This window comes from Trachurus japonicus, chromosome 22 (assembly GCF_045865225.1).
Source record: "Trachurus japonicus isolate A0001 chromosome 22, Traja_1.0".
In the NCBI taxonomy this organism is placed as follows: domain Eukaryota; kingdom Metazoa; phylum Chordata; class Actinopteri; order Carangiformes; family Carangidae; genus Trachurus; species Trachurus japonicus.
The window spans coordinates 23,985,280-23,998,913 of NC_140928.1; the positions used below are offsets into that span (position 1 = coordinate 23,985,280).

At 43.0% G+C, this 13,634-nt stretch overlaps 1 protein-coding gene across 6 annotated transcripts in view; it reads left to right on the forward strand.

The window, feature by feature from the left end:
- The window catches only part of LOC146964100 (AT-rich interactive domain-containing protein 1B-like), a 207,650-nt gene that overhangs the window by 190,747 nt on the left and 3,269 nt on the right, over positions 1-13,634 (forward strand). For 4 of the 6 annotated variants that reach the window (XM_085767925.1, XM_085767922.1, XM_085767919.1 and 1 more), the window contains 10 exons: positions 1,296-1,490; positions 2,295-2,510; positions 3,555-3,786; positions 8,626-8,767; positions 10,022-10,191; positions 11,108-11,240; positions 11,397-11,516; positions 11,637-11,712; positions 12,424-13,162; positions 13,431-13,561. In XM_085767925.1, coding sequence (XP_085624051.1) covers positions 1,296-1,490; positions 2,295-2,510; positions 3,555-3,786; positions 8,626-8,767; positions 10,022-10,191; positions 11,108-11,240; positions 11,397-11,516; positions 11,637-11,712; positions 12,424-13,162; positions 13,431-13,561 — 2,154 coding nt within the window. The remainder of the gene's footprint in view (positions 1-1,295; positions 1,491-2,294; positions 2,511-3,554; positions 3,787-8,625; positions 8,768-10,021; positions 10,192-11,107; positions 11,241-11,396; positions 11,517-11,636; positions 11,713-12,423; positions 13,163-13,430; positions 13,562-13,634) is intronic. The other 2 variants (XM_085767920.1, XM_085767924.1) reach the window with 1 other exon arrangement.

A 13,634-nucleotide genomic window follows, 5' to 3' on the forward strand; every position in this document is an offset into this window, starting at 1 on the left:
AGAGATGATCTGTCTGCTGAGAGAGAGGGGGGGGGGAGTGAGGAAGAGGGAGCGATAGAGAGAGAGGGAGGGGAAAGATAAGGTTTTGCTGACACGAGCATTCTGTACACAGACCAGAAGCACTTGTCAAGCTGTTGTTCCCGCTTTCTCTCTTTCACACACACATACACACGCACACATACACAAATGCAGCACTGCACTCGTGCACTGAAACACTCCCATACCTAGATACAAATGTGAGTGATTTACACAAAGTGGAGATTGTATCTAAATTCATGAACCCACGTGTTCCTAGACAAACTATGGAGACTAACACTCACTGATCTGCAGGAATTTTATTTATTATTATTCAGCTTACACACACACACACACACACACACACGCCAGCACATACATTTATTTATGCAGACTGAGACACAACACCAGTGTTAGTACCACCGCTGCTCTATAGTGTGTATTTGACAGTGTGGAATTTTTTAGTGGCTTTCAGTTTCTTCACAGAAGTTGTCGAGAATTAACAATGTCATTTCAGTTTACTACAATTACATTATGATCAGTCAGATGTATTGAAATATGAAAGCCAGAGAAGTGGTGCTCCCTTAATAAAGTGTGGTTATTATTTGGGTCTAATAGCTGATGCTTTTATAAATCATACTTAAGTCTATAGCAGAGCACCATATGCTACAAGCTGCTTCTACATCTCACATGGAAGATTTGTTCTTAACGTAAAAAGCAGTAATATATCTGTCAAAATCTTTAAATGGGTGTAGTTAAAGTACCTCCGAATTAGTGAAGTACAGTATTCATTAATTCATTCATTTTTTATTTCAGACCCAGGGGGATCCATATCACAATAAATAAAAGAAAACACAGTAAAAAAAAAAAACAGTAGAATAAAAATAAGAAAGAAAAAAAACATGTAAGAAAGAAAAATGCATTGTATTTCATGTCCTTGATGTACTTTTCACCTCTGGATAAAACACATTGTGATTATAACACAAACACACACACACATAAAATGATCATGTCCCCGCGCACACATATTGAATCACTTCAGTTCCTGTCTGTAGCTGACCTCATAGTGGGTTTGTGGACCTTGAAAAAAAAAGCACTGTGTCATACAGAGAGTGAGGAGGCGGGTGAAAGGACAGTGATGATTTATCCAAAGAAAATGAAAGTCTTTGCCCTCTGTCTCTGTCTCTGTCTCTGTCTCTGTCTCTGTCTCTGTCTCTGTCTCTGTCTCTGTCTCTGTCTCTGTCTCTGTCTCTGTCTCTGTCTGTGTCTCTGTCTCCCAGCTCCAGGACGGCTACAGCAACAACACCAGTAGCGGTGGCTCTCAGCAGTGTGTGTCCCAGCCGGCCACGCCGGGTGGTGCCCTGCCCGTCCCCTCCCCCCTGTCCCCCAGCCCAGCCAGCCTCTCTTCCTACCACGGAGACGACAGCGACAGCATCAGCAGCCCCCCCTGGCCTCTCAAGACCCCCTCCAGCCCTGTAAGACGCATAAACACTTTGTTGAATGTGTGTGTCTTCTGTCTTGACAAAAATACAGGAACCCAATCAATATTTAGACACAGAAACTAAACCAAGCAACTAAAATGAATTTCCTTTTTTTGGGACAGTAATGTGAGTTGGTTAGTTTGATGGATTTGTGTGTAATTACTTGATCAAACGCTGCTTCTTAGACAACAGAACCTGGAAAAGAGCCAGATGTTGATGTGTGGGAATACACTTTGTCCACCAATCTGAGCATGAAGGACATAAATGTGCAGTGAATGAGCTTTGAAATAAACATGGACTGCACACTGAGCGAAATGTTTAGGAGTGTTCACATTCTCTTGGTCATTCAAGGGCCGACTTCAGAATGTGTAAATACAAGATGCAACTTTAATGATTCCCATGAGTGGTTGTTGTGTCAGAAACCGTGCAACAGCACACCGCAAAGAAAAATAAACTCTACTGTAGATTATATACACATATACACATATTAGAATATATAGAAAACATGGTCTATTAATGCAGCTAATTAACACATTTAAACTGATCTTATGATGTGTCCTTGTAATTACATTAGTGGAAAATGTAGAAAAACAACTTCATTGTTGTGTTTACATCAGCTACTCTGCATAATGTAGCCTGTCACTCATTAATATGAAAACAAAAGTTGATGTTAATTTATAAAATGTCACATTCTATCAAAACAAGATCCATATTTTATAAATAGATTTAAAAGTCTATAATAAGACACTTTCCTGTTCTCATTTTTTTCTCTCTCTCTCTCTCTCTCTGCCTTGCTAGAAAGCCAACCCTAACCCCTCCTCCCTCACTGGGGAGCGAATCACACGCCTTTATGAGCTGGGGGTGGAGCCAGAGAGGCGGGGCTGGGTTGAGAGGTACTTGACCTTCATGGAGGAGAGAGGCACACCTGTTGCCCAGCTGCCCGCTGTGGGCAAGAAGCCCCTGGATCTCTGGAAGCTCTACATTGCCGTCCACGAGATAGGAGGTCTCGCCATGGTAAAGAAGAGGGAACACACACATGTCACAAAAAAAGTGAAAAGTATTTTAGGAGACTATGACTTATACAGTAAAGTCATTTCATCCCAGTCACGTGTATTGGTTATTAAGACTTCCTCAGCAACATGCATTCCATCAGCACTGGATCTGGTGTGGTTGTAAATGTGCTCAAGAGAATGAGATATATGGAGTATATCTCAGAGAAGCTACAGTACAGTATATCCCCCAAAATGTCACATTATCAGAAACATCCTTGTCCATAAATGATTTTCCAAAAAAAAAAAAAGCATATTGAAAATACATAAGGTTTTATATGATGGCTTTTGCAAAAAATTTCAGAAAGCCAAGAGAAACCAGGAGAGGCTGCAGTTTCCATCCGCTCTGCCATGAGAGTATTTGTGAGATCTGATCAGTCATAGCCAATAAGCCTGGTGCACAGGTGGCACTACAGTCACTCCCAAAAGTGTATGAAGTGGTTGGGATCAGGTCTCTGTGCAGGTCTCACAAATTCTTTCACGCTAAAATCCGGAAAATCATTTCATTATGCCAGAAATCATTGTTGTGTGCAAACTGGAAATGACCTTCCCTGAGCTCCTGCTGTAAAGCTGGAGGAGAAATATGACTATTTGATGTCGCTGGATTAGGACGACTCAAGGGACACAAACTGTTCAACACAGGCTCAGAGTGAAAGTATGGCATCAGTGGTGTCCACATATCTATGGCCAATATATAGTCTTTTTTTGTTGTTGTGGTTTTTTTGCGGTTAGATTAAAAACAGCAATGTGAAAATGAAGTGCTGTACTCATGGGTGGCCTACAACTCTGTGGTTATAGGAAGTATAAAAACAGTGAGTGCTCAGGCGTGGAATTGATTATTTCTGATTCAATTCAGGCTGTAGTTGACCATAATCCAGGCAAAATGACAAGTATGTGGATGATTCTACCAGGTTACATCGCTGTATATGGGCCGACAAGCAAAAAAAAATTGAGATCAGTGCCACTGCCAGTCATTTAAATGTCTTTGTCCTGTTCCTCAACCACTCAGGTAAACAAGAACAAGAAGTGGCGTGAGCTGTCCACCACTCTGAACGTCGGCACCTCAAGCAGCTCGGCCAGTTCCCTGAAGAAGCAGTACATCCAGTATCTGTTTGCCTACGAGTGTAAGATGGAGAGGGGAGAGGAGCCGCCGGCAGACAGCAGCAGCAGCAGCAGCAGCAGCGGCAGCATGGCTGGAGGGGACAACAGAAAACAGGTCAAGATCCAGCCGCCCTCACCTGGTAAGGCCTGATAACAGAGCGCTTCTCCGGGTTTTTACCCCGACTCCCTCCACTCTCCCATCTGTCAGCAGCCAAACAACAGGTGCTGCTGATCAAACTACAGGTGTCAGGAAGCATCAGAGAAACAGTGATCTGTATTCATGACAATGTTGCGTACAGCATCGCTGCAATAAAGGCTTTGCAGCTGTGTCAAATGATTTCCTCTGAGCATGGCTGCTACTCTAGCATCATGGAGGAGTGGGATCTGCCAGAAAAGGCTCTTTATCATAAATGTAGCAAATGCAGATTCACTGAAAAATATTGATTAGCAAGTTGTGTGAAATTGTTCCCTGGTGTGGATTGTGGTCATTGGCCAAAGTTACAGTTTAAAAATAAAGCCCCAAACGAATGGTTGCAGTTTATTTTGTAGCTAATTAGCTTTCAGGTTAATTTACCAAAGAAACAAACGGTAATGTCATTAATCTAAGCACTGTTATGTCAGGTGCTGTGCATATTATCTTAAAAAAATTGACTTACCTTGAAATCATCAACAGCCACTTATAAGATAAATTAACCACAACAGACTCTGTGAACCACCAAAGAGCACAGAGCACTAACAGACCTCCAACTCAAAGAGGGAGGAGGTTTTATGAGGGTACGCTTTTTAATTGTTGTTGTGCATAATGTGGTTCTGAATGTCTTATATCATTATTAGTGAAAATCTAATAATAAAATGTGTCTCAGAAAAGCAAATACAAAAAGTGACAAACGCATTAACCTTTTTAAAATAAAAATTAATAGTTGACAGTTATACATTTTTAGACACGTACAGTTTTTAGATATCCATGATTTAGTTTGTGACACTCTCAGTATGGAACATGACAAATAAAATTTACATGGCAGATACCACTGGTGTGGCTTAATTGTCTCTTGAACAGTCTTAAAGCTCAGTAGCCAGCCTGTAAGTATTATAATCATTATTAAAAATAGCAAAGTGGGATGCCGTGTGATTACATGAACACAACGTAGAGTCCTTAGAGATGAGCGAGCAGTAACACTGTTTTGATGAGATGATTCTCGGTTTAATGAAGGTGAGCCGCGATACCATCAGTACTTGTACCTCAAACCCAGGACTCACCTTTATTTGATTACAGTGCTTTGGAGGTTAAGTAATATTGTTTTGGCACAGCGCAGTAACACAAAGGGTGCTTTTTGTTTGTGTATATTACCCCGTTTACACTGTGCATCTGTGTGCACAATTATGATGTGAGGATCAGGAGAGGAGAGAGAAAGAGTTGGAGCGATGTGGAGCAGTAAGGTCACGTCTCTAATTTGCAGCGGAGATGAGAAAAGTGACCCTGGCTTTTAAATAGAACATCGGAGCACTTCACCTGCCTGAGACACTGCAGATTGCTTTTTCCTGGTGGGTGGAAAAGAGCATCTGCCTCCATTTGCATACACACACACACGCACATACACACTTATATATTGTAGTGTGCACATGAGCAACACACACATATATATAAACACATATGGTCCCTCTCTCTCATAACACTTTATAATTCATAATTCATAATCCTCTCTCATCTGTTCAAGAGGTCTAAACTCCTCAATTTCACACAATCTCATTTTAGCCACATCAGCTGATGGACGTGTGGTAAACACAATCAGAGACACTGCCGAATATGGATATACTATTAACTAATTAATGTGATGTTTGGGCTGCTTTTGGATACCTCCACTGTAAACGTATTATGCTGCAACACTCCACTGAGGTTTTGGTATCATCAGTGAAGTGGTTGAATCCCTACAGCAACACAGCTGTAACATTAAAGTCATATTTGCACTACGCGGTCCTGCCATTTTAAAAGGAAATTCCAAGTACAACTTTTTCTATATTAATTTTATGTTGTACTGACTGAATTAACTGCTCACATTTTTGAAAAACAACATCACACACAGAATTTACAGGATTTGAATAAACCTTTATGTTAACTGAATGTCTTTGAAAGAGAAAACAAAGACTTGCACTAAATCCCCCCCCCCCCTCCAAAAAAAAAAAAACCCAAACAGCTCAACACTCAGCCCTGACCTGGTCCTGTGCAATGAGGAATTATTGCTCTGGCTGAATCAATCAATCCTGTATGGTTTGGAAATTATATTTGTTTTCCATCTCAACTCTAAAATATTACCACTTAATGTAATGAGTATGAAGTTTTATTAATACTGTGCTTCAGAATTAATTATTCACAGTTTTGTTTTTAAGTCAAACTGCATAGGAAAATAGTGATATATTTCAGGCAGGTAATATTTAACACTTAAATTATTGCCACTATGTCAGTTACATTCAAGTTGTTGACATAATGTTACTACTGGTTACTCCTTCACAGTTTGTCTCACTGTAGGACTGAATTTAACACACTATTTGAATCTTTTTTAAAAAGCTGTGAGATTTATTAGATCTTTTATTATTTTATTATTATAGATCTTACTTAATTTGATAATTCAAGTTGTGAAGTTTGTGATCAGTGATCTTATAACAATCAAATGAGTACACTCTTTTGTTGTATTGAGCATTTTTATTGAAGTTTAACACACAAATAATACAGACAGGGAGAGATCCATTCACTCAGTCAGGGAGCCTTCAAGGCCAGAAATTTACTCCCTAAGTTTTTAAATAAATGAACGAGTACACTCTAGCTACAGTATATTTAGAATATGTAGGATTTTTAGATTCATATATGTTACTTGAATGATGGATACTTGGACTGAGAAGTAATTGCACTGTATCACACACTCCAGTTCAGCAACTTCCCCTGTTTAGGATCAATTAAGTTATGAAAAACATCAAAACCACAGGTGCTGGTGCAGCTCAGTCTTCATCTCCTATCTGCACTCCGCTGCCACACAGAGCAAACTGCCCCACTGACACCCTGCCAGCCTATATAAAGACTGACAGCCCAATGATGTCACTGAGGGAGCTTGTCCAGCGGGCTGGTGGGGGTGGTGGGGCGGTGTGTGTCTAAGTGTGTGTGTGTGTGTAGCGGTGGTGGTGCGGGGAGTGATTAATGAGAACTGGAATGTAGAATGTAAACAAACTCGACCTCGCCGTCACCTTTCATTCACAAAACTGGTTCAGCTGACTGACTTTTTTTTCTTCTTCCCGCTCTCACCCCCCCACCCCCACCCTCCCTCCCTCCCTCCCTTAACCGCTACCACCCATCTGGATTATGTCACTCGCTGACACACACATACTCAGGCTCTCTCCCGTGCGCGTACACACACATACACACACACACACCAAACGTCAGCCACATGCCTCTTGCACAAGCACTTTTTTCCCCTCATCGCCTCCTCTGTCGTTTTTTTTTTCTCTTCCTCTCTAAATGTGGAACAGAGGGCACTTAAGTTCACGCTCCCCCCCTGCCCCCTCCCCCCCTCCCCCCACCTCTCCTCCGTCTTCACACCCCCCCCCCCCCCCCCCCCTTCATATTATGTATCCGTCTGTCTGCCCTCCTGCTCTTGAGGAATTCTGAACCTCCTAACCTTGGCTAACCCCGCCATTGTTTGCTCTTCTCCATGTGTGCATGTACGTGTGAGTGTGTGTGTGTGTATGTGTGTGTGTGTGTGTGTGTGTGTGTGTGTGTGTGTGTGTGTGTGTGTGTTTGTGCATTCCTGTTTGTCTGAAGTGGGGATGTCCCAGGAAGTGATGCTCCCCGTGCCCCCGCGTTGCTCTCTCTCCTATCTCTCCTCATCATCATGGGATAACCATCTCTCCCTATCTCTCTCCCTCTTCCTCTCGCTCCATCTCCAATGATGTAGAGGCAGGGGGTATCATTGAATAATTCAGAATTAGCATGAATTTTTAAAGCTTAAGTCTTTCTTTCTTTTTCTTTTTTTCCTGTGGAAACGTGCTGTGCAGGGAAAGGCCACTGAGGCTGTTCCAGAGAAAGCCTTCTTAGCTAAATGCTCATTAGGATACTTTCATATTCTCTCTTTCTTCGTCTTTGTCATATTTTAGCCGGAACGGTTCACATTTTCTATTAAACCTGCTTCTGGGAATTTCTATCCCTTGGTTTTATCTGGCTGGGGGTTCTTTGTGTGGTGGGCTCTTGTAGCGCTGAACTCCTATAATTTTGTAGTCATCTGAACGGAGAAATTCACAGAAATGTGGTGTCATAACAAGAGAGCACACTAACCCAATTTTAACCTCAGATTGGAGCCTCTATATTTTACCAAGTGGGGGGGGGGTCATCAGCACAAGCTTTCTCAAGGTCCTCACTCATATTTCGAGGATGTTCGCTGGCATGTAATTTGATTTTATTCTGATGGTAGATTTATACGTTTCATTTTCTTAAAATACATCTGTGCCCCTCAGCTCAGCCCTCCACATGAACCCTCATCAGCTCAATGAGGGGTTAAGTTCCTAAAAAAAGCTCAACTAAACCATCCTCAAACAGCTTCCAAATAAAGAGCTGTACTGTGGCCGCCCGAGTGGGCACTTCCCTCTGAGAAATCCTTCCCCTCTCTCTGCTGTGTCTCCTCCTCCTGCCCCCTCTCCCCTTCTCCTCTGGCCCCTCTGCAGCAGTCCCTCCGTTCCCATCTTCTCGGCCCTCGTGTAGGCTGTTTCTCATGTAGGGCAACACTGTTCGTGCTTTGGCCTCAAGTCCAAACTTATCTCCCCAATACAGAACCTTACTGCAGCGAAAGCCCACTACGGCCACTTTAAGTCGAACCAGCTTGGAGATCATATCTGAAGGCATGGGGGAGCCCTGCGGTCTGAATGTGTTACAGTTTTATACAGTGAATTTTCATGAATCATTTAGCTTTAAGCATAATAAGGCTACTTCTGTCTCCCAGCTAATTCAGGCGGCTCCCTCCAAGGCCCCCAGACGCCCCAGTCCTCTGGCAGCAGCTCTACAGCAGAGGCAGCAGGGGATCTGAAACCTCCCACACCCGCTACCACGCCCCTGGGACAGGTCACTCCTCTGCCTCCAAACAGGTACCACACATACATACTAAATACTACTACAGTACTCCTGCTACCAATGACTCTGCTGCTATTGCTGCTCATATTAATCCTGTTACTGCCACTAGTACTAGTTCCGAATTCAGTATGATTATCAATATAGATGATTTTTTTTTTATTCTGTGTGATGTTTGTGTCCATCGGCACTAATTCTCCCACATGTAGAACAAGCATTGTCTGTTGATGTGTGGTATAAACCTTAATTGTGTACAGTATATGGTCTCATCTAAAACAACTACAATGTAGTAAAGCAGGGTTTAAGTAAGAGTAAAAGTTCTCTGTGTGTTATGTTGAGATATATAATCATTATCCAAACAGTTGGACAGAAAACTCTCCCTGCAGACTGTTTGTTTGTCAGGTGATTTAGGTGAGACTGAAAACAAAGACCGCATCACATTTTCTTTCTTCTTCTTTACATGATGATTAAAGTCTTTTACTTTTTAGTAAGACGTCCTTTATCTCTGCCAATGTCTCGTCGGATGATTATAAAACATGACAGTTGTGTTTGCAGAGCCCGGGAGAGGAAGCAAAGTTCATTGTTTGCTTTATTTATGATATTATGCGTGAGGAGTCTTTTATATGTACATGACACAAATAAATTAAACAATAAAAACACAGTGTTGTGTTGGAAAGCATTATGAGATATCTGTACTTTACTTTATTTGGATTTCCTGTAATTTATTGTTACATGCCACTACATTTTATATCCAAATGTTGTACTTGATCTCTTAAACATTTATTTGACAGCTCTAGTCACTGAGTCACCTTGAATGCCAAGGTGTTTTATATAAACTACATCGATTTTGTACAATGTGTAATAGTATAATATATAAGTAAATTATATGAAATCATTATAAATCATATGTTGAAATTGTATAAAATGATTAATATTAGCTTTATTTTAACCAGCTGTTAAATCTGCATCACGGCAGCAATTAATCTATAATAATATTAATGTATAATATCACTAACTACTGCTGTGAAGTACTTATATACATGTACATATACTATATCACAACAGGTCTAATTTTGAAAAATTGATGCATCTCACCAAAGTTAAATATTCATCTTACAATGAAAATTTGAATTGATTGTTTCAAAAAATGAAGGCATTGCATGTAAAAGTTCTCGCAGCATATTGTTTCAGCATTTTGAGTGTCCAATCACTGGCCTGCATTTGTCTCTCCCCCTCTCTCCTCCCTCCTCCCCCCTCCTCATCTTGTCTAGGAGTAGCGTAAGCATACAGGACCCCTTCTCGGAGGTGAGCGACCCAGCCTTCCAGAAGCGTGCCACCACCCTGCCCCCCTCGGCTCCCTACCAGCAGGGCCTCAGCATGCCTGACATGATGATGAGGATGCAGTACGACGCCAAGGACCCCTTTGCCGGGATGAGGAAGAGTGAGTGAGACACACGCTGTGTCACCCTTTCACCCAGACACTGAGGCCTGGACCTGTTTCCCCCAATTTCACAGAGTTTTTTTTTCTTTTTTTTTGCTTTATGTGAATAAGCCTTTGTTTTCATGTGTTTCAAAAAGCCCAGAAAATCCATTTCAATCAACAAATTTGCACACTGGTTATAGACAGTGACACTGAAATTTGAAAGTTCATCCTCAAACTTAAAATGAAGTTAGGTGGCTCTGTCAAAATGCCTCATGTATCCCAGAGCCACTGTTCTTTCGTCTGTCTCGTTGGACTAATTCATTGTCTAGTCACCATGTCGTCTCATATCAGGACAGATGTGTGTGCGTGTGTGTGCGTGTGTGTTCTACTACGAGAACTATGAAAGGAGACGAGAACTATTTATTAACAGCACACATCGCTGTATCGACAACACGCCAGCGCGTCTGATGTCGGTGTAGCTTAGCCCTCGTCTCATCCTAACTTTGTTCATCCTTTTCATCCTCCTCGTTTTCAACCTTTCATCCTTTCCACCCCGCTGAGAAGCACCTGTTTTGACCAACTCATGTGGTTTTAGTTTTCAGAACAAACAGTAGTTTCAGAAAGGATGGCGGCTCTTCTGAAGGCTGAGGAGAATGGAGTCTGAATGAATAATATGGTGGATGTTAGCTGCATAACAACAGTCACAGCCTCAGAACAATAGGTTTAATCATGGAGGGTGGTGAATATTCATAGAGGGATGCTGCCACCTGCTGGTTAGGAGAAGACACGGTTCATGCAATTTAAGGTTCAAGTTTAAGAACAGGGAAAAACCAAGACAGTCATAGACTCATCTGTTGAATTACACATTTTCTATCACTTTTTTTTGTTGATATTTGAATTTCCTCTGACTTCCTTGTGTCTTCTTCCTCTGCAGTGGCCGGAGCTGATCCCTACATGCCGGGCCAGATGCCTGGTGGTGGTATGCAAGACATGTATGGTCGACCCCCATCTGCCCTGAGCATGAGCCAAAGGTCGCAGTATCCATACGGGCCGGGCTATGACAGGAGGTAAGCGCTCAGGCCACCAGGAGAGGGTGGTGAACTTGTACTGACTGACCGCAGTTTTGTTATTTAATCTACCTGAAAATGTCTTAATAACAGAAGTTGTGTCAGTGATGGATTGTCAGTAGCAATGAGAGGATTTACCCGTTGTTTGATCCTCAGACCAGACCATGTGATGGGGATGGAGGGGAGCATGGGGCCCCCTGGGAGTCAGAACAACCTGGGGCCCTCCAACAGTGAAGGCAGCATGTACTCTCCTGGCAGATACCCTTCACAGCAGAGGTGTGTGTGTGTGTTTGCAGAATCCATTTATGTCGAAATGTGAAATTATATGTCCGTATGTCTCAAGCTTTGCTGATGAGTGAGTGATACATTTCTCCTCCCTCCTCTCCTCTGTATCAGACATGATGGCTACGGTCAGCAGTATCCCAGCATGCCATATGGGATGCATCCATCTGGGATGTATCCTCAACAGCAGGTGAGAGACAGCTCTGTATGTGCTCAGCACTACGACTCTCTAACTGTAAGGTGAAAATACAGAACTAGAACTATGTTCAATGTCACGAAGAGACGAGGAATATATATTATTTTCTTTAAAAACCATATCATGATCAAAACCACAAGTCCTCTGGCATACCTGGGGTGATGAAAGTCAACCACAGATGTTGTATCTCTGCACAGTGGAGCTTGTTTTTGGCCATCACACAGTGATTCTGCCTCCTGCTGCTGGTGTTTTCACCTCAGTTTGTCAGTTCAGTCAAAGCACAGATAATTACCAGTATAAACATACATGTTCTTAAAACACAAGATATACAATAACAACTAACATTTACTTGTAAAGATAAAAATTATTCTGAACAGGTTGGGTTTGTGCAACTGGGATAAAAATATTCTTGTAAACACATTTGTTCTCCTGGCAGCAGAGAGGGTAAAGACAAGACTCTAGGTGTACTGATTTATTTTTATTTTTAAGTCATTTTATTGCCTCTCCTAATTAATCTTTGATTAATATTCACCTGAATAATGTTTCTTTGTTTTAGTGCCAAAAACCTTTTTAGCAATGTACTGGTATGCTGCATGAGCCTTCATGAATACAATACAGAAATGCCTAAGGAGAATGGATCTATCAGACTTGTCAGAGTAAAATTACTAATCAGATTCACTCTGTCTATCTCCACCTTTGCTTCAGCAGGGCTACAAACGGCCCATGGACGGTATGTACGGCCCCCCACCCAAGAGACACGAAAGTGACATGTATGCCATGCAGTACGCCAACCAGCAGCCAGACATGTACAACCACTACGGTGGTGGGTACTCGGGCCCTGAACACAGAGCCATACAGGGACAGTTCCCCTACCCTTACCCCCGCGACCGCATGGCCCCCTCAGGACAGAGCCAGCACAGTATGATGGGCGGGGGCCCCACGCCTAACCACGTTGGTGATGGCCCCAACATGTGGCCATCCAGGACAGACCTGGGCTATCCTTACCCCAACCGACAGGGGCCGCCGTCTCAGATGCCGCCTTACGGCGCAATTGGTAGAGACGACATGGACGTGCGGCCCGGGCAGGAGCAGTGGCACCGCCAGTCCCCCTACATGTCATCATCAGCCAGCATGCCCCCCCTGTCTTCACGCCAGCCTTCGTCTTACTCCAACTCCCCATCCATGGCCAATCACCTGCCCAGAGCACCCAGTCCGGGGGCCTTCCAGCGCTCCTTGGACTCTCGAATGTCGCCCAGTAAAATGCCGTTCATGTCACCAATGAAACTGCCTAAGCCTGGGATGGCTATGATGGGCCCCCAGGGCAGTGGATCCCTGGGCCAGTTCCCTCCCAACCTGAGGAGGGACCTCAACTACCCACCAGGTTCAGTTGAGGCCACCATGTCCATCCTCAAGCCCCGACGCAAGCTAACCTCCAAGGACACTGGTAAATGGCACAGTCCCATCATTTCATGAGTCAGCATTTTGAATATGACTAGGTGGATTTAAAGTGGTGGATTTACAGTACTTTTATGGCTTAAAGCTTTCGCTCTACAGCTAATTTTCAGGTTGAATTAGCACAATGTGAGGCAAATTTTATGACAGGAGTTAGAATGATTTACTCTGTTCAGTGTCCCTTTTATCATTTGTACAAAGTCTGATCACCACTTGTTTTTCTTCCTGGTTCCAAAAAAATCCCACCTTTTTAATCCCAGGAACGCCTGAGGCCTGGCGCGTCATGATGTCTCTGAAGTCTGGCCTGCTGGCAGAGAGCACATGGGCTCTAGACACCATCAACATCCTGCTGTACGATGACAGCACTGTGGCCTCCTTCAACCTCTCCCAGGTAAAACTGATTTCAGAACTGCACCTCACTGCTGACTGACGGAAGAGATTCATCCACCCGCCAGGGCACGCTG